This window comes from Dromaius novaehollandiae, chromosome 5 (assembly GCF_036370855.1).
Source record: "Dromaius novaehollandiae isolate bDroNov1 chromosome 5, bDroNov1.hap1, whole genome shotgun sequence".
In the NCBI taxonomy this organism is placed as follows: domain Eukaryota; kingdom Metazoa; phylum Chordata; class Aves; order Casuariiformes; family Dromaiidae; genus Dromaius; species Dromaius novaehollandiae.
Window position 1 is genome coordinate 40,181,384 of NC_088102.1, and position 27,744 is coordinate 40,209,127.

Consider the following 27,744-nt stretch of genomic DNA (forward strand, 5'->3'; position numbering starts at 1 on the left):
TTAATAAAAATCTTACTTCTCACATTTTTATTAGACAACTGTCAATGGTGTTTTTATGATTTAGGAATGATTCCTTTTTTCCCTTCTTGTGATTATGGTTAGGCTATTAGGATGGAAATTGTATTTAAACTTGAAATGCATAACACATTTTCTAAAACAGTGCAAAATGTTTTACTTTAGGCATTTTGAATAGATAAAACTTTGATTTCTTTAAAACTTTGGCGGTAGACACATACTCTTTGAATATATTTTGTGATTTTAATGTTTTGCTATTTGGAGGCTGCACAGTGGATCATCGTCAATTGGAGAAATTCATTTTAGATACTATTAAAAGAGCTTTAATTAATAAACTGGGGGGAAAAGGAAGGTAGATGAACTTATCCATAAGGTGGATAACTTTTGTCTCTGCATTTTGGTTTCAGAGTGTTCAACCAGATTCTTCTTCCCCTCGACATGTAAGTCATAGGCATGTTCCACTTCAGTAACACTGCAGACATAGACCTTCTGCCACAGAGAACTGATCTTGGTTTGAGCTTTTGGGTTTCTCATCTGAAGTGCTGCTTCAGGCACAAGAGGTGTATGCTGTTTCAGTGCGTGAGAAGTGAATGGAATCGTCTTTCCCCCATACGGTTCTTGCATGTGTTTAGCGTATCATGGCCTCCCCGTTTAGAGCCTAGCTTGTGCTATGGAGTTCTACCGTCATGAGTTTGTCAGTGCAACGCTAGTGTTCAGGCAGTTATACTGAAAAATGTTCTTAACATTATAACTTGCTTTGCCGATGTTCTATACTGCCCTTGTAGACTATTCAATTATTCTAAGTGTGGACGCAGCCTTATTTTTCTGCTTTCTAAAACCATGAGTAGTTGCCACAATGCTCTAATGAACCTTAACGTTTGAGCATGGGAAGGTTAATATGGTAGTGTTGCATAATAAAATACCGACATGCTGTTCATCTGCTAGATTACCAGGACAAAATATTTTTATGTTCTAAACAAGATGCGAGAAAACACTATTCCTCTGCAGCAAGTTTATTTGTAGTAATTTAGGTAATGAGTCATGTTTTAATGAATGCATTCAGCAGCAGCCGTATCTGATCAATAAACCTTAATTGCTGTTTCTTCAGAATTAATGTATTCTTCTCTATTGCTTATGAAGCCTAGTCAGAGCTTCCTCTGATGTTTAGTATTGTAGGAAAAATACTTTAAAACTCAGAGGAGAATAGGGTAAACATAGCTTTAGTCTACCTGCTGTGTATTCATTACATAAAAGCCACAAAACGCATGGATCTATAGCACTGAAAAGCAATACACTGAGGATTTTATGATCTAAATTTAAGGATGTGGTAGGATTGCAGCACATTGTGGGAGTCTAGCTGATGAACAGAAATTAAACTTTAATTATGAAATGCTTTTCTGGTAATAAAACTTTCTTTTGACAATAAAACAAATGTCTTTTTGTTTGTTCTCCCCCTTCCCTCCCACAGGGTCATAACCGTATCATAGCCTATAGTAGGCCTGTATATTTCTGTTTATGTTGTGGTCTTATTTGGCTGTTGGATTATGGCAGCAGAAACATATCTACAACAAGATTCAGGTTGTATGGAATGGCTTTCACCAACCCATTGCTGCTGCTGTCAGCCAGGGACTTAGTTATAGGTGAGTGGCTTTCTTGTGGGCTTGAACCATTTGTTTCACCACAATGGAATGATTTTGTATTTATACTCTATATTTCTGACACAGTTGTATCATCACCTTCTAACTGTAGTTTATTTAGTTTTCTTTGGGAGGAGTAACTTTAGATTTGCTGGTGTTTGTAGGAAAGTTTTTGTTTCTTTGCACACTGTGCATGGCCCCCTGCCCCACGCACACAATTAAGCCTTGCTGTCACAAGCTGCTGGAATGTCAATGTCAACTAAAATGCTGTCATAGTTAAACTAGAAATACTTTTTTTTTTTTTTTCTCTTCCCCCCCCCCCCCCCGCCCCTTCTTCTCTCCCCACTACCTAATAGCTTGATGCTTGGCCCTAAACCCTTACATTCTTTGTTCTTTACTTGGACTGGGATATGTTGTCCTGTGCTTGGACGTAGCTGCTCAGTACTTAAGCATTTCAGATTGGTCTTTTTTCTATAGTCCTGCCTAGAGGGACTTGTCACATTTGAACAGGAACCCTTTTAAGGCAGGTTATTTATATTTAGCAGTTGGGCAGAACAGTAGAGAGACAAGAATTTTTAAATATATTATAGATAAGACATTAAATGAGACTTAATCTATCTCAAAGCAGGCCTCCTATCAATAATACTGAAAGTGTAACTTTGAGCTATGGATGAGGTGCTTTCATGTGAAAGTGCAGCTAAACTACTGACTGCTTGTGTGAAAGGCAGAATTATTTTTGTGTATCTTATTCCTGAAAACATAAAGTAAGGGATATGCACAGGTCTGGACAGACCATTCTCTATGTTAAAATTAAGTGGTATTTGTTTATATTTGTATTCTTAGAAAGCCTGTAGTCTTTAGTGATCTTAGTGGCTCATACCAAGTCACTCTTTTTCAATTTGAAAAATGTCATTTAGATCTGAACAATACAGAATTTTTCAGAACCAGTATGGGAAAATCTGGGTAAACTTGTCATTACTGGCAGCAGAAAATCTAGGAGTGAAGTGCCTGGTGCCCCTTAAATCAGCAGGGCTGGTGTTAGCTTGCTCACTTAACTCTCGGCAGACACTTAGGTGCATAAGAGCCTTAGTTATAATGAAGGAAAACTTGCAAAGCTTTGCAATCTGTAAATACTCTTAGCTGATCTTTGCTAAAGCCTTATACACAACTGCAGCCATCCTGAACTGGCCTATGCCATGTTTTTTATAGTGATTAAAATCAAAATGAAAGAAATAACTACTGGTCTATGTAATGACTCAGCTAGACTAAATAGAGATTAAAGTATAGATTTGCATAATGGCTATTTTCCTTAGAAATTATAGTAGAAGATCTTTAGTGCTGTTGAATTATATGTTGTGTGTTACCCTAGAACTTGAAGGAACTGAAGAGTACATTACAATGCTGTATTTTTCCCAACTCTTTCAACTTTTCTTTTCCTCTGCAGTGTTTACACTATGTTTCCCCATAGTATTCTTTGTTGGTCTCCTGCCTCAGGTGAATACGTTTGTGATGTATCTCTGTGAACAGTTGGATATTCATGTCTTTGGTGGCAATGGTGAGTGTGGTGTTTTCACGTCAGTGACAAAAACTTTTGATTAGGGAAAAGCTATTAGATTTCAGATCAATTTAATAGGATAGCTTAAAATTTAGTGATTATATCATTTGTATTCCTATCCTCTATATTCAGAGTGCTAACTGTATTTTTAAAAAGACTAAAGGTCTTCTGATTGATTACTGAGAAATATAATTACTGTGCCAGTGAGTCTGTCAAAAGTATGGTTTCTTCCTCTTTTGGTTTCTGTGTTGCAGCTGTTAACCATTCCCATGATAATGCTGCTGGGTAAAGGAGGTAAAGCCACATAAATCGCTGTTTTAAAAAAAAAAAAAATTGTAGGGGAAAATGCAAGTAGTTGCTGTGGGTTGGCTTTTTTATATCAGAGGAGTGTTGCAACTGGGCACTGTCATTTTTCTGCAGCAACCTTGAAGTCTTTTGTATTCTAACTTAACTAATGATGTGTTGTTAACTTTTCCTTTCTTTTCTGTGATGTACAGCTACCACAAGCCTGCTTGCAGCACTTTACAGTTTTATCTGTAGTATTGTGGCAGTAGCATTGTTGTATGGACTGTGCTATGGTGCCCTGAAGGTGAGCACGCTTATAGACACAATATACATGAAAGTTTTGGGTTCTGTTTTCTGCTTGTCTTGCATCTTAGATACTTAAATGTGCAAAAAGGTGAGTTAGAAATACTCCTCTGATTTGGCACAGTCTTATACTTGTTTTGCTCCAGGGCAAATGAAAAAGATAGAAAGCAGGAACAAATCAGATGTATGCTTTTAAAAGCGCTATGATTTATTTCAATGAAACGCATGTGCTAACAGGCGATTCGTTTTGCCTAAAGCACGTGGCACTTACCTTCAGTTATGCTCTATATTGGCTTTTGAGAAAATCACACAGCTGGCTTGTTTCTTGCACAGTCTCGATGTATTAGTGTTTCCCTGATATTTTTTTTTCTAGTTTTCAGCACTGGAAAAAATATGTAAATGGACCTTTTGGAGAGAAAGTGCTTTCAAATTAAGGATTACTTAAAAAGAAGGCAAGAAATGGATTGTAGCGTCAAAATGAAATGTGTGCCTACCTAAAAGTAGATTTAGCTGGCAAGAGGACAAGAAACAGCTTTTCCTTGCTTAAAATGTCATTTTGTTTGAAAACTGACCATGGTGTTGGTTCTGTGTCTGTGTTAGTTTCGGGTACATACCAGTAATCAAATATGCTCAGCTGACAATTAGTCTTAGGGTGTGCTCCTTCAGACTCAACCTAGACTGGCTCTTTTCCACTCTGTTGTAGATGGTAAGAAGTTTTTTAGAGGAAATATTCCCATGATGCCATCACCCACAGAACATCATTAGTGTTCTGTGAATTTGTACAGGTGTAACTCATTAGCCTTTTGTAAACACATCTGTCAAAGATAAACAAGCTTTAGCAAAGAATTGTCCCCTCATATCTGAAGGTCCAGTGCAGATTATGAGACTAAAAATTGAATATATATCAGAATTCAGCACATAAGAAAAAAAATAATTGAGTAAGAAGGCAGGCAATTTTTAAAATATAAAGTGACTAAAAATGTAATTCTAAGGAGCTGTGGTCTCAAAGCATGCAGGAAACTCTTGCCACTCCTTCGTAACCCTCATGAGGGTTATGAAAACTGACCATTTAATGATTAAGAAATATAGGCTTGACATATGCTGTATTAAAGGTTCTGATTTCTAGTTAGACATAGGTTAATACAGAATAATATTTTTGTACTGAAATTACTGTTTCATTTTTGTTGAATTGTAAAGTTAATTTTTCCTTTCTTTTACTATTGTATATATAATCCTTTGATGTCAGATAATTGTTATATACCTTGTTTCCTAGTTATTAACACCTCATTTCTGTCTCCAGGATTCTTGGGATGGGCAGCATATTCCAGTTCTCTTCTCCATATTTTGTGGTTTGTTAGTGGCAATATCATATCATCTCAGCAGACAAAGTAGTGACCCTTCTGTACTTTTGTAAGTGTCTCAGTTTGTATTGGTTTCCCAATCAAGAAGCAAGTCTTAACAGAAAAGTATTGGTTGAGGATATGAGAAGTACTATTCAAACCAGTAGTCATCAGCATTATCAAACAGTGTGATGTTGGTCTGGTAACTAGAGGGGGGAGAGTAATTCCCAGATTTTGGACCTCGTTTGGCCTTTCTCTGTGACTTCTGGCAAATAACTTGCATCCCAAAGTCTGATTTAAGTGCCCATTAATGTTCTGAAAATTGCCACTCAGCTGGCATCTTTCTGCTGATGTCTTTGTGTTGAACTCCCTGAATGGTTTAGCCATTCTGTACCTAAAGAGCTGCTGAAAGCACTAGTGTAAGCTGAAGCTCACATGTGGGTTTTTCAAATTGTGTTTTCTCACTTCACTATTGTGTTCTTATTTTGAATGTGTGCTCAAACCTCTAATTCAGATAGACCAATCCCAGATGCAAAAAAAGTCTATTTTGGTGATTGGAGGTCTTATCTAGCATGAGGAAACATGTATTCATGTTCATCTTCTGTCTGAGTTAGAGCATTGATCTGATGATGAGAGTAATTCTGATTCAGTTAATTATTATTTGTGTAAAACAAAATACTTCTGGTAGGAGAAACACCTCCCGCAGAATTGCCAGTCACGGCTCAGTCATGTAACTTGGTTAGTCAGAGCTTGAACTTGGATTCAAATTTAGCCACAGTGCTGGGTAAACTTGATAAGCAGTGGCCTGTTGGATAGTTGGAGGCCTCTTCTGTGGACAGGAAAATATTTGATTGCTGTCTGAGTGCCCATGCAGAAGGGAAACTTGTATCTTTGGCTAGCTAAGTTAGGCAGCTAAACCTTTTCCTGTTACTCTTGGTTAGTTTAGGTAGCTTCATACTCAGTTGGTACGAGGTCCTTTTCCTTAGGTGTCTATTCCTTTCAAGTCCTATATCATGGATGGTTGTCTGGCCTGTGGATTCCACTAGTCAGCAGGCTGTGTCAGAGTTGAGCATTGCAATACTTTGCCTTTGTAGATCTGGGGCTTTGTTCTGTAGTCAGTTTCCTGACTGTAAATTTTTTTATATATGTGAATATATATACATACATATTTACATACACACATGCATATATGTGTATATATTAAAAAAAATTTTCTTTACCGCATAGGGTATTGTAGGAAAAATTCCATTGAGGGATTGTGAGGCATTTATATATGGCTAGCAGTGTTGCATATGGTTTTCTAAAAGCCTAGATATAAGTTTGAGTTTTAGCACCAGTAAGGTCTGCTAAGAAATTATTACTTAGGTCAGCATGGCCCATTCATGAATTAACTGTGGTAGCACAGGTTTTTTGTTTTTTGTTTTTTGGGTGTTTTGAAGCTTGAATTAAACCAAGGAATTCTTGGTTCTCTGATTTATGTATTGACAAATAGACCCCTTTTGAATTTGGACCAGGTTACATTTTTATTTATGCAGTAAGGCTTTGTTTTGTAAGTGTTGTGCACGCCATTTGAAAATTCAGCATTTGCACAGTTACCCCTGTTGATACTGGGGAAAGCACTGTTTGAATAAGATCTGGCTACTGATGTTAAGTTCCCTTTAATGGTAGTCATTGTGTGCAACCAGAGAACAGATTCTTTTATGAAGCTGAGATCTCATCTTTATAATTTAGCTCAGCCTTGTGAAAGTACTTATCTGCCAGAATTGTTTTTGCTTGTAATAAACTCGTAATAATCTTTTGACTTTTTCTTACTTTTCTAAAATCAAACAATGCATGCTTTTCAGTGGATTCCTTTTGTTTTTTTTTTTTTAAGCTCTTTAGTGCAATCAAAATTTTTTCCTAATTCTGAAGACAAAAACCCCGAGGATCCTCTGTCTGAAGTGAAAGATCCTTTACCTGAAAAGCTTAGAAATTCTGTGGTAAGTAGGCTTTTTTTTCCTTCCATTCTAAGCATTTGCTGTGTGTTGTATATGTATTTACTAGTACTGTATCAGTCTAGGTATTACTTCGTTCACAACAGTTGTTAATTACCATGGTGTTGATTAGAGCTGTATAGCAGAGGGGGAAAAATATTATATTAAAGTCTCAGTTGCTTTAAGAATTCCAAGTGCAGTGTATATCCCTTTCTCAGATAACCTGCAACACTTAAGAATACTTATTTGAAAACAAATGCTTAGATTATCTGTATCAAGGGAAGGAAACCCATTTTATATTTTGGGGGAAAGGGTCTGCTGTCATTGGTATGGAAGGGAAAGAGGATGCTATTCCATGTTAAGGGGGAAAAACAGATTAAAGGACTCCTGCTCAGCTCTTTGCTTTGGGAAGCATGTTCCAGTTCATGAAGTTCTCACCATCTTATGCATATGTCACTATATAACCTGTACTGCTGCTGAGCTGAGACATTTTGGACAGGCAATTCATGAACCAAATGCAGGAACATGCAGTGGCTGTATATAACACTGGAGGGAAGAAATTCTTAAGAATGGAGTTAGTTTTAATACGTTTTTGAGTTAGAACTTCAGCATTTGAAAGATAAACTGCAATTGTATGCTTCCTGCTGTTCATCCAGCGTGAGAAGTCTTACTTGGTCTATCTCATACTCTTTAAAAAAAAAAAAAAAAAAAAAATGTATGCGTCTAACCGTTCTATTTTGTTGTTCATCACAAAGTTAAAACTTGGTGTAAACTGAGAACTTACCATGTTGTATACAATGAAACTTCAGATCTTCTGAAAATTTTGGACTTGTCATCTATGAAAACTATAGTTATTTTAAATCTGTAGATAAACTCATGCATTATACTAAGAATATGCTCATAATACAACTTAAGTTATTTAAATAGAGGCATGTGAGAAAGTGGGTGTTTCCCCATGTTACGCTTGGTGATGGTTCATTGAGGGTTTTCTTTTAACTCATGTCAATAATGTGAGTGATAGTTGCTTTTGTGTGGAAGTTCAAGTGGGAAAGATCAATGTCAGTAAGACTATGTTAACTCAGTATTTGTGGTAATTGTGAGGAAAAGCTTCATGTGCTCTGTTCCAGAAGGGGAAAATAAAAATGGTGGATTGGGCAAATGTAACCCGCTCCATTTATTTTAGCATACACTTTGAATCCTTGGTGCAAATTCACTCTAAGTGGTTATGAAAATAGTAATATTTAAACATTATTCTTTTTCACTTAGTAAAGCAGCAAGTATAATGCTTCAGAAGCATAGTAAGTTTAGCTTACACAAAAGGAGGTTGAACACTTAATCTTTTTAGGGCCTGGCTCTAGGGGAATAACTATATAGATAAATTTCTCCTAGTATAGCATTCCTTAGTCTAGCAGACATAAGCATGACAATGTGCAATGTGTGGGAAGTGCAGGTAGATATTTAAAACAGAGAAACTGATCTCTTTAATGGTGCTAACACAACTTGTCTTTCCTCCCTAGAATGGGAGATGCTGGCACTATTTTCATTCTCAATGCAGAGCCATGGCTAAGGAGTGGGAGACAAAGACCAAAGGAGCTGGAACCTCCTCCTTAGCTCTTGATCCCCTATCTTGAGTTGCCTGCTTGGAGGGAGAAAAATCTGAGAAATACAATGTATATTTTTCTTTTTCTTTTTCTTTTTTCTTTTTTCTTTTTTTATATCAAGACTTCTTGTCTTTCCAAAAATAGGCTGCATCCCAACAATTTAAGAGCTTGAAGAAATAATTGTTGTGGGTAATTGTTTGGCCAGTATTAGGGTAGTTAATCCAATAATGCCTTTCTGATCTGGAAATACTAATACTGTATTTACACCGTGTGGGAAGATACCTAAACTTGGAAGACTGACTATAAACTCAAATGGCTGTAAGTCTGTATCGCCCCCTTGTGACCGAGTCTGGCATTAATAATTTTGTTATTTTTTGCCCATTCCTTAAAAAAAAAAAAAAAAAAAAAGCTTGTTCCCCCCCCCCAGTCATAACAGAAAAACTCAAATTCATTCCCCTTGCTCAGCCCTAAGCTGCTCTTCAGGTTCAGGGTCACTGATCCTTAGTACTAAAGCTTCCCTCTCCCATTCTGCAAAGGAGAGACGGGATAAAAGAGAGTGAGCCTGTTTTTTCTACCTGACAGTTAGCTTTGTCTAGGCAGCTGTCATCCAAAGCCCTTTGTTGCCTCATGTTTCTAAACAGTTCTTTGATTGTAACTGGGAGAATCGGTTAGCCCTTCCAGCTCTTTTTTCAGTGCTGTTAGATAGGATCCTTATATCCCTTAGAGAGAAAATATATTGGGTATGTTAGTTTTCCCCATACCACTTCAGGTAGGTGTCTTTCTGGTTAACTCCCTTGGACTAATGTTCTTGGCTGTAGGAATTACCCTGCATTTGCTAATACTTACTATAGGTTTCCCTTTGTAGCTTAGAAATAGGGGATTGAGGAATGGGATTTTTCAAAAGCACATAGGTCGGTCTCCCCTGCCAAAATGGGATGTGAAATTTCCAGTAACTTCAGTGGAAGTAATTAATACTGGCATCATTTGAAAATTCTGTAATTGGTTTGGATGTTACTGGTGTTGAACTTAGAGTTTGAAGAAGACAAAGAGAATGGGCATTTTCTAAATACTCTTAATTTTTTTATTTCCAGAGTGAACGGTTGCAATCTGACCTGATTGTGTGTATTGTCATTGGTGTACTCTATTTCGCAATTCATGTCAGTACAGTATTTACTGTTCTACAGGTAAGATGTTACATCATGTTTGTTGTTCTTTTTTTCTATATCCGGATGCTCTAATGTTATGCCACACATTCAGGTAATGCTCCAGATCTCCTGAATAGTTCTAGAAGATCTTTAAACATATAGTGTGACCAGTGTCTGAAGATCTTCACACTTCAGTTTTACATGCCCCAAACCTCTTCTCTGCCTTCTCTTTCCTACTTTCTATTCAGCTTCTGGATTTTTTTTTTTTCTCAACTAATTTAGTATCTGCCGCAAAATGCCCTCTTTTACTTCATCTACCTCTGTTAACTAGTGTTAGGATCATTGTGCACTGAGGAAAGATGAAACTGTTTGTGTGGTTTGGGGGGGGGGGAGTGTTTGGGGGTTTTTTTTGAGGGGGGAGGGTTGTTTTTGTTTCCTACTTGATAGTGATGACTTGGGACCAGACCTATGCTTGGATCTATTTAAGTAAAGGCATTTCTCCAGTTCTCAGCTGCTGAATTTTTTATTCCAGTATTCCTCAAATGGAGTCACTGGCTTGCTTAAACCACATTATTTCAGGCAAATGAAAGGGTTTTTTTGCTTGGTTGGTTGTTTTTTTTTCCATTTTTGAAGGGTTTTACCATCCTGCTGCTGCCTATAGTTAAAATAAGTTACTCATTTTACAAAGTAGATGCATTTTGGTGATGTCAAACATTTAAGTTTTCAGATGAAGAGTCTTCCTTGAGCAGGTGTGATAGATTTTTCTGTGGGCAGTATCTATTCTGTTGTGTGTGGACTTCAACACTCCTGAATGTTGCTCTTTCCCATGTTTGAGAAACTTGGCTATATGCTCTTCACCAGTTGTAGTTTGGTAGGCTTGGGCTCCCAGTAATTTCAGAATTGACAGTTTGTAACAAAGTAATGCAATCCTGATTTTGCTGTGTGGCGTCTAAATCTTTAAAGACAACTATGTATAGAAAGCGTTACTGTGAAATTCAGTCTTCCTACCATGCAAATATACTGATGTTTTCTGATTTTTGTGGGAGGATATGGTCTTAGTGGAAGGCTTCTTATTCAGCTCTTCCTCAAGAGAACACAAGAGCATAATGATTTCTTTGTCCTTACGCTTTTACCTCTTCCTTCTTTCCAGCAGATGAAAAAGTAAATCAGGTTCAGCCCTTAAAGGATAATAGCCTTATCATTTAAGAAACAAAATGCAGATGGGTCAGAAGCAGCTGACTATGAAATAACACTAGTAGACTATTTTTCCTCTACGGAAGCTGTTCCTTCTACAGGAACAGCTACATAGATGCTGGAAAAGCTATTACTTTATTAGCTAATGATCTTGTTTATAAAATACAAACCTTAATTTGTTCAATTCTTCTTTTGTTTAGCCTATCTTAAGTTATGTTCTCTATGCATTGGTGGGTACAGTAGGCTTTGTGACCCATTATGTTCTGCCTCAACTCCGAAAGCAACTTCCTTGGCATTGTTTTTCTCATCCATTGCTGAAAACCAAGGAATACTATCAGTTTGAAGTCCGAAGTAAGTATCACTAATGATACTTTTTTTTTTTAACTTGCAGTAATTGCTGATCAGTTTAACTACTAGTGTTCCTCACTCTTTGCTTTATTATCATCATCGCTGAAGTATTTCATGATATCCAATTTAGCGATATATTAGTTTTAATTCCTTGTCCTTTGATTGCATGATGTTTTATGTATTGTTTAATTAATGATGGTAATATCTTGGATATGCTAATATTATCTCCAAGCAGCTCCATTAAAGATTTCTCAGAATGTAATGATTCTGATAATGATTGCTTTGATAATTTTTGGTAAAGCTGCAATGCTTTTTTACTAGATATTTCTTCAAGTTAATTTTCAAATGTCGTAGAGGATTAGATATGGTGAATGCTGCCGAAGCTTTCGACTTGGCATAGCTTTGATTCTTATTAGTATCGTTGACATGTTTAACAACAAACATGTAGTGCCCAAAAATCTAAGTGAAGAACTTTTTATTTCATTAAACACTCTTCTGATGAAATTTGTTTTTGAAGAATTTCTGTACTGAAAAGTAGTAAGTATATCAAAGGTCAGTAAGTACTGATCTGTTTACATGCAATAGCATCTTTTCTGTTAAGATCTTAAGTATTCTACTAGTGAAAAAACAGACTAAGGGACCAGTCTTGCTAGTTGATATGCATGGATAGACACTTGCACCTTGTGTTAAAGTCTGTGTCTTCCTGAAATCTTTCCCTGGCAGCTGTAGAATATATAAACATCCTGCTGATCAATTTGCTAACACTGGTAAATGTCGTAGAGGTAGACTGAGGTGTCTTCCTTATTGGAGCTTTTTTATTTTTCTTAAGAGCAAATTGAACACATTTCTATCAAGAAAGGCTTAGATACAGCTGAAGCTGTTTTGTTTTTTCTCTTCAGTTTTTAAGGCAAGAGACAATGGCAAAAACCTGTGTAGGATTCTGCTTTGTCTCTAATCCCTGCTTTAACTTTAAAACAGTACTGCAAAAATATATCATGGAACAGTGCAATTTTGCATGAAATAGCTGCTTCACAAGAGGCCAGATCTTTCTTGTTAAGAACATACCAAGGAATCTTAGCCAATTCTGAAATCCCTATAACTAGGAATTACAAGATAACAGAGCAGTAATGAGGAGAAAGTTAAAGTAGACAAGTATTTTACTTCTCTCAAAAACATGGAATTGTCAGAATGGATTCTTAAAAAACTCTATCTTCATACCAGCTATGCAGTGTGGTCTTTTCAGCAGTGTCTAAGTTGCATTTTTCTGTGACTGGGTATACAAATAAATAAATATGAATACTAATTGTAGTATCATGCCAAACTGTCTTTGGAGGGGAAAAAGTGAAAAGTGATTAGACTTTTAATGTACAAAATTAGAAAAGCTACGGTATTAGTTCCCTTTGATTCCTGACTTCAGTTTCGCCTTATGTGATAGTGTTTTCATCTTAATAAACTTAGACAAGATGAAAGAAGAAACGTCTGACACAGGCTCTTTCACCCTGTATTTGTACTGCCTTGTAAGATTTCCCCCTCGCACTCCCTGTTATCTTCCTTTGCATTAATTTGAAACATAGCAGTCCTGTTGCTTTTTTTACAGTTCTAAAACATTTAGAAGAAGTTCTTAGCTTTCAGAAGTTTGTGTTGGAAGGAAAAGTATGCTCTTCGAGATTGTTGAGGGGTAAACCAGAAATGTTTTAGTTTAAATATCATTGGAAAACATCCTTTTACACCAACTAAAATGTATAGTGTAAAACAATTTGATTGGTATCAATGTTCATGTCAACTTATTGTGTTACTGGCCACATGCAAAAAGTGTGTGGCTAGCAAAATGATGCTATATCATAGTAAATCTTGTGTGGATGCTTACCAGTGCAAGCTCTCTACTGGGCTTTAGATACAATAGCTTAGAAAGATCTTCTTATCTACTGCAGTTAGATGAGAGTATAAAGTCCAGTGTGCGAATTCAGTTAGCGTTTGGCTTCCCGACTGGAACTTTTGAAGGGAGTGAGATGTTAATATAGAAATATCTAACTTGCTATTAAGTACTTCTGTAGGCAAGCTGATAGAGATGTGTGGGCTTTTTAATCACAAATATCTTGGATCAAGGATCTGTATTTTTAGCAGTCTCCTGAGTTTAATTTGATAATATAATCTGTGATTATTTTTTTAATGTGTCTTGATAGATGCTGCACATGTTATGTGGTTTGAAAAACTTCATATTTGGCTCCTTTTTGTAGAGAAGAATGTTATCTACCCGCTAATAGTCCTCAATGAGCTTAGTAGCAGCGCTAAGAATATTGCTAGTCCAAAGAAACTGGATACAGAGTAAGTAGAAAAGGTTATCAAGTAATCTGAGTATGTCCAATATGCTGTAAAATGGAATAGTGAGTTGTAGTCTCAGTGGGAAGACAGTTAATGCTATTTGCTTGAAACTAAGACAAGGAATAAATAACATTTTCCTTTATTTGCAAGCTCTTACAGCACTGAATTGGCTTTCTGGCTTGAAATGAATGGAGTATTTCAGGGTTAAATTAGGTACCCTTGCAAAGAAAATCTTTCAAGTCATGGCATATACAGTAAAGATTGTAAGTTGCAGAATTATCTAGTAGTGTGAGATCAGAATTTCTTCTCTGATCTTCAGAGTCTATAGCATGACTATCCAGTCTGCATAGTTAAGATAGCTACAGTACGCTCTGGTATTGTGTTAGGTGTAAAGTTAAGACTTTGTGACATTCCCTCACTGATGATGTGGTAGCTTGCAGCCCCTCTGCTGCTTTCTGCTCTCATCAAGGAATTCCTCAGGCCTTCCAGCTCCTTCCTAGGTGTAACTTGTGTCCAGACAGAATTGCACAGTGCCTCTTAAATTGAACCTTGGCTATAATTCCCAAGCAGTGTATCCGACTGTTTCAGTAAGTGTGAATTCAGTAATAGGCCCTGCAGTTTATCCCTCTAAGAACAGTGACTAGGTGGCCTTTTTGAATTTGAAGTTCTAATGACTTAAAACAGAAGTGTTGCAGAGAAAATAAATCTATCATTGTGTGTTAAGATTTATTTAGCTGTTCTTTCAAAGCTTAATAGTTCCTGGATCTAGGAAATTCTTGCTTTAAACTTACTGCTCTTCTTGCTCCAGAGGGAGTTTTGGGAAGAATATCACCATTGTGTTACTTAGATTGAAGAGTTATAAAACAGTTTGTTATTAGCTCTGAAAAAGAATACCATCGTATTATAAGTTTGTCGTTAAACTGCAGCACCCCCAATAGAAGTCAGAGCAATATAGTCAGGCAGGAGATGCTGATAATCCATTATTCAGAAACATCCTCTCACTGAATAATATAGATCATTCTTAGTATTTTTGCATCTCAATATTCATAACCTGAATTAAAGATCAGGTTTTTGTTCAGAATATGGGGATGATTTCACCCCTAATTTTTTTAGGGAGACTGTTTTACAAATAATGCTAATGCTTTGAACATTGTTTTGGACTGCTGATTGGGCTTGGCATTACTGATTGAAAGCTTCTGATAGTAACCTTAAAAAATCTGAAGTCATCTTTAAGCAGGGGAGGAGAAAAAAAACCCTAAATCCAAACTTTGAGGTTTTAAAAAATTGGCATCACATAACAGCAATGATTTATGTGGTCTTTAACAACCCTTTCAGATAGATAAATAACTTTTTTGTATGAATTTCTTACACAGGTTGGGTGCTTTAATGATCACAATAGCTGGCTTGAAGTTGCTCCGTTCATCATTCAGTAGCCCAACATGCCAGTATGTCACTGTTATTTTCACAGTGCTTTTCTTTACTTTTGATTACAAAAGTTTTACTGAGACCATGCTGCTAGATCTCTTCTTCATGTCCATACTCTTCAGCAAGGTAACTTTAACTCTCTCTATTTCTGGGTGTTTCAGGTCATCCAAAAGGGAAAACAGATTGAAGTCCTAATTGATAGGTAATCTTCCAAGTCATCAGTCCTATCAGTGCTTTAATCCGTATGCTATAAGACAACTGAGACTTCTCCTTCCCAAAGCGCTTACGATCTTTGCTAGAGGAAAGGATATGTAACCTTCAGAATATGTCACGAGTTTCTGTTAGTAGAACAATACAGTGCATATCATGTTAGTTGTTTCATCATTCCATCCTTTTGTAAATCTAAAGGCTTCTGGCAGACCTGTAAGAACTGTAGGAGGATCAGTAAGCCCTTCGGGATATTTGCTGTACTGCAAAACAAGTTTATTTTTAGCCAAATCACTAAATCGTTTTCCTTCTCTTTCTTTCCTGTAGCTTTGGGAACTCTTTTATAAATTGAAATTTGTGTATACCTACATTGCTCCCTGGCAGATCACATGGGGATCTGCTTTCCATGCTTTTGCCCAGCCCTTCGCTGTGCCACGTATCCTTTGCAAATGCAGATTTAGTTTGTCATGTGTATTTATCGTTTCCGAGTGTTACATTGTAATGGTTTATGCATTATAGGCTGTTTAGTGTATGAGCATGCTTGTCCAGTGAGTATTTATGAAAAACTATGTATACTTGCTACCATGATCTGAATTATACCATAGTAGGAATATAATTCTAACACAGAAGCATAGAATAAGGGTTATTTCACTGCAAAAATGACACAGCTTTTCTTCTGACAGTCATTCCCTTTTTCAAGAGTCACTAACTCTGGTTGTTGGTTCCCGAGTTAGCATTGCATTTTTAGTTTGTGTGTAGACTGTTTTGAATTGTATTGAATTAATATTCTTTGCAGAAAAAATTCCAGAAAAGGAATTGCCACAATGTCTAGTGCCAGACTGTTCTCACTAACTTCTGTATTTAAAAGCAAACAAAAAAAATCGCTATTGCTGAAGATACTGTAAAGATACTTGGTATGCTACACAGAATTTTTGTTCTTATTTGGTGCCACTATCTACTTAATGTACTATTAAAGAACCTTGAAAAAGTAGTTGTTGCTTTCCTTAACCCTGTTATCCTACAGATTCTGCGATGTTGTTTGTCCAAGCAGCTGTGTCGGCTTTCTTCTCCACTCCACTGAATCCTTTTCTGGGAAGTGCAATATTCATCACTTCATATGCCAGACCTGTCAAATTCTGGGAAAGGGACTACAAGTAGGTGACATAAAGCCTTTAAACATCTGTGAGGTAGTGGTGTGGGTGTTAATAATGTAGCTATGGCTAACTGTGTGTTTATCTCCAAGTGCTATTTTTTTCGGGTAGAAACCAGTTTATAGCTCTGAATGTTTCAAAAACCTTGTTTCTGAAATAATGTAGCAGCTGTGGGGTTTTTTTTTAATACTGACAGTATTTACCTTATTTAATTTTTATTTATAGAAATACAGAGTCTTTTTTTACATACATGAAAATCGTAATACTTTAAAATGAAGTTTTAATTAGAAGGTGAATTTTAGGTACAAAAGCTGCTTTGGGGGGGGGGGGGTTCAGAATCGTGTTTGACTTATCTTTGTTATTGCTCATTTTGCAGCTAAAACTGGTTGTCCTTAGCGCTAGCACCAAAACTCCGTTTGAAATCATTCAAGTAAATCTCTTCTGATCAAGAAGCTATCAACAATAAAAGCTTCTTCGTATCAGATTATACCTCCCTTAGTTTTGTTTCTCCAGTATTCCTGGAGTATCAGACCAGTGGAACATTAGACAAACAGCGTAGGGCAAGATGAGCACAGTAGAACAGTTGTAAGTACCATTTTCAGAATTTAGGGTAAAGAGTTAGGGTTGTGTTTTGAGCCAAGAAAATGATAATTTGCCGGAAATTGTCCTTTGCTCAACTGGAATGTTAGCCATGCTTTTAAAGTGCGGTTGTCCTATCTAAAGCTTTATGATATCCACCTAAGAAAATAAATGTATTTATGATATCATGTCTAAAGCTAAAGATTGTTCTATGACTACCTATCGTGGGCAAGTTTTATTAGATATTGGATCATAATGCTGTTATAGCCAGAAAGTACTTTTACAAATCTGAATAGCAAATTAGCATGTAAAAATTATATATATACTAACAAAAAAAAAACCTTTGCAAACTACTTCAGTGGAAATACTTTTTTCAATTTTTGTTTTGTTAGTAGTTCCTTCCCTTAAATTTTATTACAGTATGAAATTTTGTGTTAAGAACACTTTATTTTGTTATTTTCAGCACAAAGCGTGTGGATCATTCAAATACAAGACTGGCTTCCCAGCTTGATAGAAATCCAGGTAGCTTTTCTAGTTTTTGTCTGAAATTGTTTTAAAGAAATAGGAGGAATGGAGATGTGAATGGTTTTTATAGGGTGTGTGATCAGTTTGCTTTCTGGCTGTTATCTGCCTCTCCTCTGGTCATTTTCTTCCCCCACCCCATCCCTTCTATCTGCAGCTGTTTTTCTCCCTTATCATCTTTTCTGCTTAGTTCTTTAAACTGTCATATATAGCTTTTTCTTATCTCTCCCCCCACCTTATGTGTCTATTTGCTTTACTTTCCCCTCTTTCATTTATAATCAAAGTATGCATAAAGGTGTTTTGCTTTTTATTCTTCTTAAGTAGCTAAAAAGAGGCCAAACATTATTTGAGGATATCTCAATGGTATCATGAAGACCAGTACAATTACTGAGATACTTCTGTGCTCATTTGCTTTTGTGCATTATTATATGCAATAGACTGGTGGAAGATACGTGAGTGAAACTGAAGAAATAACTTGGTAAATGGAGGAGTGAGTCAGTAAGAGGGGGAAAAATGGTCAAACTATTAAACTTCACCTAGCATTTATTCAGAATAGTTGTCCCTGAAAATAGAGATGGGACCTTGAAACAAAATTGCTGTTAAGAAAATAGAGGACTAAACGTGAAGCAGTAATTTTCACTGACATTCAAGCTTGAGGTTTTTCTGCAGATTCAGATGGTAACCCAAATCCAATCTTCCTGCAGGTTCGGATGATAACAACCTGAATTCAATTTTCTATGAACATTTAACCCGTTCCCTTCAGCACAGCTTATGTGGAGACTTGTTGTTGGGTCGGTGGGGAAACTATAGTACTGGGGACTGCTTCATCCTAGCCTCTGACTACCTCAATGCACTTGTACACCTTATAGAGATAGGAAATGGCCTGATCACCTTTCAGCTGAGGGGGCTTGAATTCAGAGGTGAGTATGTTATGCTTTCAACAACTGTCTGTCTTGCAAAATGGACTTCTGCTCTGGAAACTGAAGTTACTTTCAGTTCCATTCTGGAAATCACTTGCTTTGAAAATGAGCTGTAGATCTTCTGTGTACCCCCTCACTTAAGAGGAAAGCTATTTTTTTTTCTTGCGGAGTTCACGTTAAATCTCTTTCCATTTTAGTGCTACATGGCTACCATAATTGTTTCTTACCTTCACCAAATTATTGTGTGTCATCCTACAGTGGTAAATTAAGCTACCCAATTTTTTTTATTAGGACAGTGAACTATTGTTAATTGACAGATAGTTGACTTGCTATTCACAGAAATGCAGTTTGAGACTTGTGTGATTCTAAACACTTGTAAATATAAGTCATCTTTAAGTCAGTCATATAAACTTTTCAACTTTCTTCAAATTTATTTTATTTTCTCCCTTTCTCTGAAGGAACTTATTGCCAGCAACGAGAAGTAGAGGCCATCACTGAAGGCGTAGAGGAAGATGAAGGTTTTTGTTGCTGTGAACCAGGCCACCTTCCTCATATGCTTTCCTTTAATGCTGCCTTTGGTCAGCGTTGGCTGGCTTGGGAAGTACTTGTGACAAAGTATGTTCTGGAGGGTTATAGTATCACTGACAACAGTGCAGCTTCCATGCTTCAAGTCTTTGATCTGCGAAAAATCCTCACCACTTACTATGTGAAGGTATGATTCTGATTAATACAAATGTTGGGGTATGTAGGCTGGATTACAGCTAGGAACTGTTTAAACTTAGTGTCTTTCATCAGAAGATCAGAGAATGTTACACAAATTATAGACATATGGACATTTCATTAAAGAAGGACAGAGTTTACTGAGCTAATAGGTAACTGATATCTGGTGTGTGAGCAGGAAAATGATCATATAGTCTAGAACAAAGGGAGGACGCTGTTCCCGGCTGCAACTGGAGTAGAAGCTCAGAAGGTTGTTATCCAAATGTAAAATCTGGTGAAGTAAATGAAAAGATACGTTTATCTAGCCTGTTCCTGTTGGAGAAAGCTGAGCTGATTTGTTGTTTTAAAGCTGGCCAAGCCCATTTTTGTTTAAAAAAAACTGAAGTTGTTACAGGACTCTACAGGCTTCACATCTCCTCAGATAATCAGTTTGCATACTATTCCACATCTCTTATAAGCTCCCATCTTTCAGAGAGAGTAGGAAAACTTCAGATTGAAATACTTGCCAGCTGTTTATACACACATAAAGTTGTGGCTTTTTTTCCCCAAACACACATGCTTTAAACTTTCCTATCTTTTAATTTACCTTAGAAAACTAAATTTAATTTTAGAAATGTACTGAGTGTCCATGTTCAGTAGGTTAAAATTCCCATTTATTTGATATATTTTTTCTATACAACTACAGTGAGAATCCTGTCCCATCCTTTTTTCCCAGTCCCTCAGCATGTGCTTTAGAACTCTTGATACCGCTCTAAGTTTTGAAAAATGTACCTGTATGCAAACCCATTGTGTTTTCTGAGCACTCAAATTCATTGCGTCTGTAAGCTAAATAAACACTACTGCATGCTACTCGTATTTTTCCTGGTAAGGAACAAAAGTGAGTTGAAACAACTGAAATTGTTAACTCTTATTGCAATACGGTCTCATGTATTTTTTACTACTACTGTTTCAGGGAATCATCTATTATGTCACAACGTCCCCTAAGCTAGAGGAATGGTTAGCTAATGAGACAATGCAGGAAGGACTGCGGTTGTGTATGGACCGCAATTATGTTGATGTAGACCCAACGTTTAATCCCAATATTGATGAGGATTATGACCACCGTCTGGCAGGGATCTCAAGAGAGAGTTTCTGTGTGATTTATCTGAACTGGATAGAGTATTGTTGCTCTCGGAGAGAAAAGGTAGGTATAAACATGTGAGGAAAGCTATTCACTGTTCTAGGATGGTCTTATATGTTTTTCTTGTTGGTTTGACTTGCAGGATTCTTTAGTATTCACTTCAAAATAAAGATTTGTAATCAAAACATTAGTTTGTAGTTCACTGGGTTTGTTGTGTGTGTGGGGGGGGTGGTTTTGTTTTTTTGCTCTTGAGACTGCCATTTAAATAACTAATAAAGTACTGTATGATGTAACCTGCTTATTAACGCATTTTCACTTACCAGCTCACATGAGTCAGCTGAATCTTAATCAGGCATTTATCTGCATGGAGAAGGTTGTATTTATAGAATTGTTGTTGCATGTTTAGATATTCCTTTTTATAAATCAACTCTAATTATACCAAAAAAAAAAATCTGTCTCCAGCTTATATAAAACAGAATGCTTGTTACTTAGTTGTCATGCTGTGCCTCTCTTTTGGATCACTGGAACTGCTGGTATGTGATAGTGATCATTCCATACCCAGCCCTTTTCCTCTTTCTGGGTCCTCCTGCATTTTAAATAGGATTATGCAAATTTTTATAGAGGACTACGTGACTTCTTGCTGCTTACCAAAAATCAAATGTGACATAGCTAGTGTGGCCTTTTGAGAATGAGCAAGAATTGATTGAGTTTAAGAGGACAGGGATAAAATTTAATTTCTCACATTTAATGAAGGATCTGAGACTTCAGAATGAAGGTTTATTTTGGAGTGAAAAGATTAGCCCATTTTAAAAGGTATGAGATCTTAAAGCTTTCTGCAGTCAAATGACAAACAACAGCCAAAGATAATCATTTCACTCTAAGTGACTGTTTTGTGAAATATTTTGTGCAAGTAGTGAAAATCAGACTTAATCACTTGGATACATTACCTGTTATCTAGGGCATAACGTATCACTACACATGGCTTTAGTTGAGAGTGAGTTTCCGCTAAGTAAAGCTATAATCTATAGAATTTTTCAGTTAACTCAGTTATACACTTCTAACTATGAAGTGAGAATCCACTTTATTCACTAGAAGTATTTTTCATCTTAATAAAAACACAATTTTGCTAAAAAAAAAAAAAAGCTGTTTGCATAAAATACACAGTATACATGAAGAAAGCTTATGTGTCTGTACAGCTTACAACTTATTTCAAATACAGCTTGATATGTCTGTGTTTGCAAGTATGTAGAACATACATTTTTACGTCTTTAAAATAATTCCTAATGAAAGTCTGAGCAGAAAATACCTGGTGTGGTAGGTACATGTGCACACTTAAGTTTGTGTACCTTTTGTGTGTGTTGGGCTTGTCTTATTACTCCTTCTGGCAGAATGTTTTTTCTTCTGCAGGGGTATATATGTATATTTTTAAACTCTTCACCAGACTGTTCTTCCCCTCCCCCCCCCCTTTTTTTTTTTTTTTTTTTTTTTTTTTTTTTTTTTTTTTTTTTTTTTTTTTTTTTGCTTTGTTGCTACAAGCCACTGGATTCAAGTAAAGATTCATCCCTGGTGACGCTGTGTTACGGACTATGTGTTCTGGGGCGGAGAGCCTTGGGGACAGCTTCCCATCATATGTCTAGGTAATAAAATGTTGTTGTTGTATGTTCCACTTGTCCAGAATCCCTCTGGGCACCTGGTTAGGTAATGGATGAGTACCTCTTCATTTAAAAAAAAAAAAAAAAAAAAAAATCCATCTTTCCTTAAACTAGGCAGATATGCTACATAACCTATTTTCATTATAAGAGCTAGTGAAACTTCACTTAAGGAACAGCAAATGAAGGAGAACTTGAATTTGAGCATTTTATTTTATCAAACTAATGAAAAGTGAGAATTCTGATGTGGGCAAGCATCAGCAGCAATAATTGGTGGAAAAACTAGATGGATTGAGTTCAGAAAGTAAGCTTCATTTCTTGCTCCAAGTATGTGCCCTGTGTGTCAGTAGGGGGAAAAGAGGACAGCTTGTTAAAATGAAAACATGTCTTGATGAAAGTTAGATAGGACCATTGTGTTAAGTTTCACAACTTAGTTGGATCTGTGGCAAGCAGTCTTGCTTCATACAGTTCTCCTTGAACTGAGCACTGCCATCATATGGGAACCACTGCCTTGCAGGCTAACAGCCTCAGCTTACTTTAGAAAGCCAGTGTCAAAACGTGGCTGTATGCTTCAGGAAATCAAAGTGATGATTTATAAACAGAATGAAAAGCGATATAATCAGATGTGGAAGCTATTGGTCAGCTGGATGCCAGCTGCAAAACCTGTTTTACTGCTTTCAGGGAAACTAATTCCTCTAAGTGACAGCAGGTTGCCCCATGAAGATCTTGCAGGTATACAGGCACAGGCAAGCAGTGAAAGTTTATTTGAATTTCACTAGAAACATTAAGTTAGTTTAGTAAAAGGAAATGATGATACTAAGAATGAGAAAGTTGTCAAGATTTTCATTCTGTGGTAAAATGTCCACAACAGAAGCTAAATTTCCTTCCTAATTGTTCCATTGTGGTGTTACAGTCCCTGAAAAATTTTCTCTCAGAATAAAATCGGGCATTTCTCAGAGTTCATGTTTACTTAAGTCCATGTAAATACATTAGGTCTGTTGCATATAAGGTTTAGTAGTCAGATATTTAGTGTACTTCAGCATTTAGTGTCTTGGCTGTGTTACACATGTGCTTGCTTGTATGTTCTTTCTCCTGCTCTCCTTCTGTAAATTGATTTTATAGAGAAGAATTGTGTGCCTTTCTCTGCAGCTCACTGTTAGTGTAAATCTAGAATTTTCTGCTGTTGTCAAAGATGATAAATAATTGTGGAAGTGTTTGTGTTAATGTCTGGGGTGTGGGATTTCTTTTTTTTTCTCTTCAACAGTAATCTGGAATCCTTCTTGTATGGCTTGCATGCCTTATTTAAGGGTGACTTCCGTATATCTTCAATTAGAGATGAGTGGATCTTTGCTGACATGGAATTGCTAAGGAAAGTGGTGGTTCCTGGAATACGCATGTCACTTAAACTACATCAGGTAAGACGTTTGACAGGAAGTTGTCTCCAGTTCTTGTCTTACTTTTGTTTGTCTTGAAAGATAAAGTGCTGCAAGGGAATCATTTAGACATGTGGTTCTTTCTGCTTGCTTTGGATGAATCCCACCTGCCCCCAAGATGTCTAAAACAAGATTTGTAGGTAGAGGTAATGCTGTATTGGACCAACTGGAATAATTGAAAAGATTATCCCAGCTTTTGGCTGTGTGTTCTTCAGGTCACTCCGCCCCCCCCCCCCCCCCCCCCCCAAAAAAAAAAAAAAAAAAAAGTAGTTGGTACTTGGTAAAGTAGAAGGGGGTTTGAATATGAAGGAGACAACAGTGGTATGGTAGTTATTTCTGAGGGGAAATACACATAGAGAGAAGCAGTTTAGAGCTTGCGGATCACAGAGGTTAGGGTTGGAGGGGTAGGACAAACTACAGTATTCTTAAAAACCTTTCTCCCCCAACATGCTGCCTGGTCTACAGGTGTCAAATACCTTTCCTTTTTTTTTAAATGTCTAACTAATATATAAACTCTGAGCTATGGTTCTCCATTTGCATTTTGCTTCTGTTTTATACCCGAAGGTCTTGTGTGTTCAAAACCTTGTCTGATTTTTCCAACCATGCCAATTGCCTAATGAAAGACACCCAACAAGCCTTGTCTTGCCTATGTTGTCACACCTCGCCGCTGAGGCATCTGATTCAAGCCTCAAGGGAAAGTAGGGAGATGATAATACTCAGGAAAAGAGGAGGAAAACAAAAAGGGATGGGGCATGCAGCAGAGATGGACAACAAAAAAAAAAAAAAAAGAAAAAGGGGGGATAGGCAAAAATCATGTGTCTATCATGCCTTGCCCTGTGTTCTATTACAGCTCATCTGTAGTGTTACATAGAGGGAAGGGAATGCACTTTATGCCTAGGGCTAGAAAGTTTCCTCAAATGTAGAGGAGCAGAAGTTATGTCAAGCAGTGTTTCATGTTCTTCTAGAAATGGTTCCCTTATGAGTAGCCTTCTTAATATTCTTCCTCCTCCTTCCCCTCCCCATATATATGTAGTTGTCTTAGGACATCATGCTATTCAAAGCTGCACAGCTCTCTCCAGTTGCCCAATGGGAGTTGTTGATTTTCTTTGTTACAACACTTCAAAGAAAATAGACACTTTAGCATGACTCATTTATCCCATCAGTAAGGTTCCAATTGAGAATGAGAAGCTTGCAATTCAAAAAGCTGAAATTGGGGTTGGTCTTTTTAATGAAGTTAGGGTGAAGATGAACAAGCTCAAATTCTGTCCAAGGAGTCTGTTTACTAAACTCAACAAGTACAGGGAACTGTGTAGTGGGTGATAAGCACCCTGTGAGAAAAACGTCAGTACTCCAGAAGAACAGACTGCTTGAAAATCATAACTCAGTAAATCTGAGTTGTATTTGTTAAGTAATTTAAATCACATTTCTTCCCTCACTGCAGAGTCTGGAAGTCCCCCAGATTAACAATGCTTGAATCAACTCCTCTGCTTAATACAAAGAACTCCCTTAATTTATCAGAATGCATATAAATGTGAGAAGTATAGAATTGGGAACTTAAGCTATATCAGAAGGTTCTGTGGCTAAATACAAAACATGCAAGTTCAATTCAGTATTCATACACAACTAGCAAGTTTAAGTTGTGTTAAAGTATCTGATGCTGCGACAGGCTGTTATCAAGTATTAATTTGCATTTTAATAGAAAATAGAGAGAATTTTTATTATATGAAAATAACTGTAGAAAGGAAGTCCCAGTGAATAATAATGCTTTACTTAAGTGTGTTACAGTTGGAGACTTGTGAGTAATTAAAGAAGCTAAAACCAGAATGCTTCTACAGGCAGTGTGAATAGATATAATATAAAACTAGTGTAAAGCTTCACCAGAAATGTACTTGAATCAATAATAAGCAAGTCCTTTCAATCCTTTCCTTTTTAAGTTAAAATGGAAACAAATCCATGCAAACAAGAATGGATCTGTTGGGTAAGAGGTCACCCTTAACTGTGTTTTTTAGTAGGTATTTACTATTTTTGATGTCTAATTTTGGGTAATATGATGAGCTCTTCATGTGTTTGAGGTGCAAGATGTTTACTTTCTGTATACAGTTTATATCTGAAGTACTACCCATTTTTTTAACCTTTGTTCTTGGAAACAGGATCACTTCACATCTCCAGATGAATATGATGATCCTTCTGTCCTCTATGAAGCCATAACAACCCATGAAGAAAACCTGGTTATAGCACATGAAGGGGACCCTGCTTGGCGAAGTGCTGTTCTTTCCAATTCTCCCTCTCTCCTTGCTCTGCGTCATGTAATGGATGATGGCACCAATGAATATAAAATCATCATGCTGAACAAACGCTATCTCAGTTTCAGGGTCATTAAGGTAAGCTTTATGTGTACTTTCCACAACATAATGGTGTGTTGTAGTATATTGCAATAACTATAACAAACTGCTATTTTTGACTCAAATAGTTACTTTTTGTTACTAATCTGTCATTGCTGGGGCATCTGCTTTTCATGTAGCAGAAGTATTTTTATCAGAAAATTAGGTCCTACCTTCAAATATATATATTTTATATATTTATAAATATAAATATATATATATATATTTTTTTTTTATATGTGTAAAAAATTTTTTTCTCCCCCCCCCCCTTTCCCCCATGCTGTTCTTGGATTTGCTTTACTTTCACTGTTGTACTTTCAGAGCGGTGAGAATGTGAATGGTTGTAGCTCTACAGTGCAGAGGCCTATTTATAGCAAAGCAGTCTTTGCGTGCTCTCATCGCTTCAGTTCCTGACAAAGCCTTTCTACTTGGCTTCTGTCTGTCATCTTTTGCAGGTTAATAAGGAGTGTGTGCGTGGCCTGTGGGCAGGACAACAGCAGGAGCTTGTCTTTCTGCGTAATCGTAATCCAGAGAGAGGAAGTATCCAAAATGCGAAACAAGCATTGAGGAACATGATCAACTCCTCTTGTGACCAGCCAATTGGATACCCAATCTATGTCTCACCTTTGACTACTTCCTATTCGGACAGTCATGAACAGCTTAAGGAGATTCTTGGTGGTGCTATCAGTTTAGGAAATATCAGAAACTTCATAGTGTCCACCTGGCACAGGTGAGGAGAGGAGTTTTCATTAGTATGTGTTCATGCTTCGTACTTCATTAACTAGTCTCATGCATGCTAGCAGAACATAATTCATAGTATTCAGTCACACAAATATGCCTTGACACTTACTTCAAGCACATCCGTAGCATATGGCAATTTTTGTGGCACAGGAGTTAATCCTTAAGGCATATAAGTAATGAGCCACAAACTGTAAATGACAGCTCAGAAAACAGAGGACAAAGTCTAGATGCAAGAATTACAACTTAAATTCTAATGTCAGGTCTGCTAATGAGAGATAATGCAACTTCTGTGTAATTTTTCAGTACCTGCATTTTTCCTGTCTATAATACCAACCTCACGGTATCAGGACTATTCATTAAGGTTCTAGCCTGGTAAACATTTAGTGTGCAAGTGCCAACACTAATATTGTTAGGGTATGTTTCTGCATAGTTACTGAAGCTTTAATCGTTGTTGTTCAGAATTGCTTCAGTGCTTAGAAATACCCTGTATGTCAGAGTCAGAAAAAGTAACTGTAGCAATCATGATATATCCTCCCTCCATACAACTCCTTGGTAACCCAGCATAAACTTTTTTCCTGCTGTGTTTTACTGCCTTAGAGAACTTTTACTTCTCTTGTGGCCCGTTACGACTTTGGCCCTGAAAGCAGCAGTGACAGTTGTGACACATTCAGAAATGTGTGTCCCAGTTCTTGCCATTTCCTGGAGCTGGTACTATGGTTGGAACTCTCTTGTTGCTGTTCTGATAGTCATATTTATACCTAAACATCTACAAGGTATCAAACCAGAACATGCTGCTTCCCCCCAAAACATGCCATGTTTACTACAGTCTGTGGTGTGTATGTCTATTCTATCACTATCCACTTGTCTGACGTGTGGATAGGATAATAGGTGAAGTGTAATGCAGGACAGTGTTTGGATACAAGCTGGGTATGCTTCAGAGTTATCAGTCCCAGGGGCAAATAAAATTGGGAAGGATTGCTCTGTGTATTTGAATGGGATCGAAGGAAAAGAAAAATAAATAACAGGAATTGAAAGGAGGAGGAATGTGCTGTGTTTTTATGTCTGTCTGAAATTTGTTTATGCAAACAATACAGTGAAATGCCTCTGTGCAGTTATATGCTCTGTAAAATATTGGCTAACCTGTCAACTGAATACTCAAATTTCATATGAGAATTTGT

The 27,744-nt window shown here is 36.8% G+C and overlaps 1 protein-coding gene across 5 annotated transcripts in view; it reads left to right on the top strand.

Annotated features, from left to right (window-relative positions):
* PCNX1 (pecanex 1) overlaps nucleotides 1-27,744 on the top strand; it is a 91,833-nt gene that overhangs the window by 51,306 nt on the left and 12,783 nt on the right. For all 5 annotated transcript variants that reach the window (XM_064512526.1, XM_064512528.1, XM_064512527.1 and 2 more), the window contains 20 exons: nucleotides 423-455; nucleotides 1,484-1,655; nucleotides 3,097-3,207; nucleotides 3,705-3,796; nucleotides 5,096-5,205; nucleotides 7,009-7,114; nucleotides 9,801-9,893; nucleotides 11,249-11,399; nucleotides 13,580-13,721; nucleotides 15,092-15,269; nucleotides 15,678-15,786; nucleotides 16,375-16,504; nucleotides 17,544-17,602; nucleotides 18,307-18,522; nucleotides 18,981-19,234; nucleotides 20,195-20,425; nucleotides 21,899-21,999; nucleotides 23,276-23,426; nucleotides 25,595-25,825; nucleotides 26,281-26,555. In XM_064512526.1, the coding sequence (XP_064368596.1) occupies nucleotides 423-455; nucleotides 1,484-1,655; nucleotides 3,097-3,207; nucleotides 3,705-3,796; nucleotides 5,096-5,205; nucleotides 7,009-7,114; nucleotides 9,801-9,893; nucleotides 11,249-11,399; nucleotides 13,580-13,721; nucleotides 15,092-15,269; nucleotides 15,678-15,786; nucleotides 16,375-16,504; nucleotides 17,544-17,602; nucleotides 18,307-18,522; nucleotides 18,981-19,234; nucleotides 20,195-20,425; nucleotides 21,899-21,999; nucleotides 23,276-23,426; nucleotides 25,595-25,825; nucleotides 26,281-26,555 (2,945 nt within the window). The remainder of the gene's footprint in view (nucleotides 1-422; nucleotides 456-1,483; nucleotides 1,656-3,096; nucleotides 3,208-3,704; nucleotides 3,797-5,095; nucleotides 5,206-7,008; nucleotides 7,115-9,800; nucleotides 9,894-11,248; nucleotides 11,400-13,579; nucleotides 13,722-15,091; nucleotides 15,270-15,677; nucleotides 15,787-16,374; nucleotides 16,505-17,543; nucleotides 17,603-18,306; nucleotides 18,523-18,980; nucleotides 19,235-20,194; nucleotides 20,426-21,898; nucleotides 22,000-23,275; nucleotides 23,427-25,594; nucleotides 25,826-26,280; nucleotides 26,556-27,744) is intronic.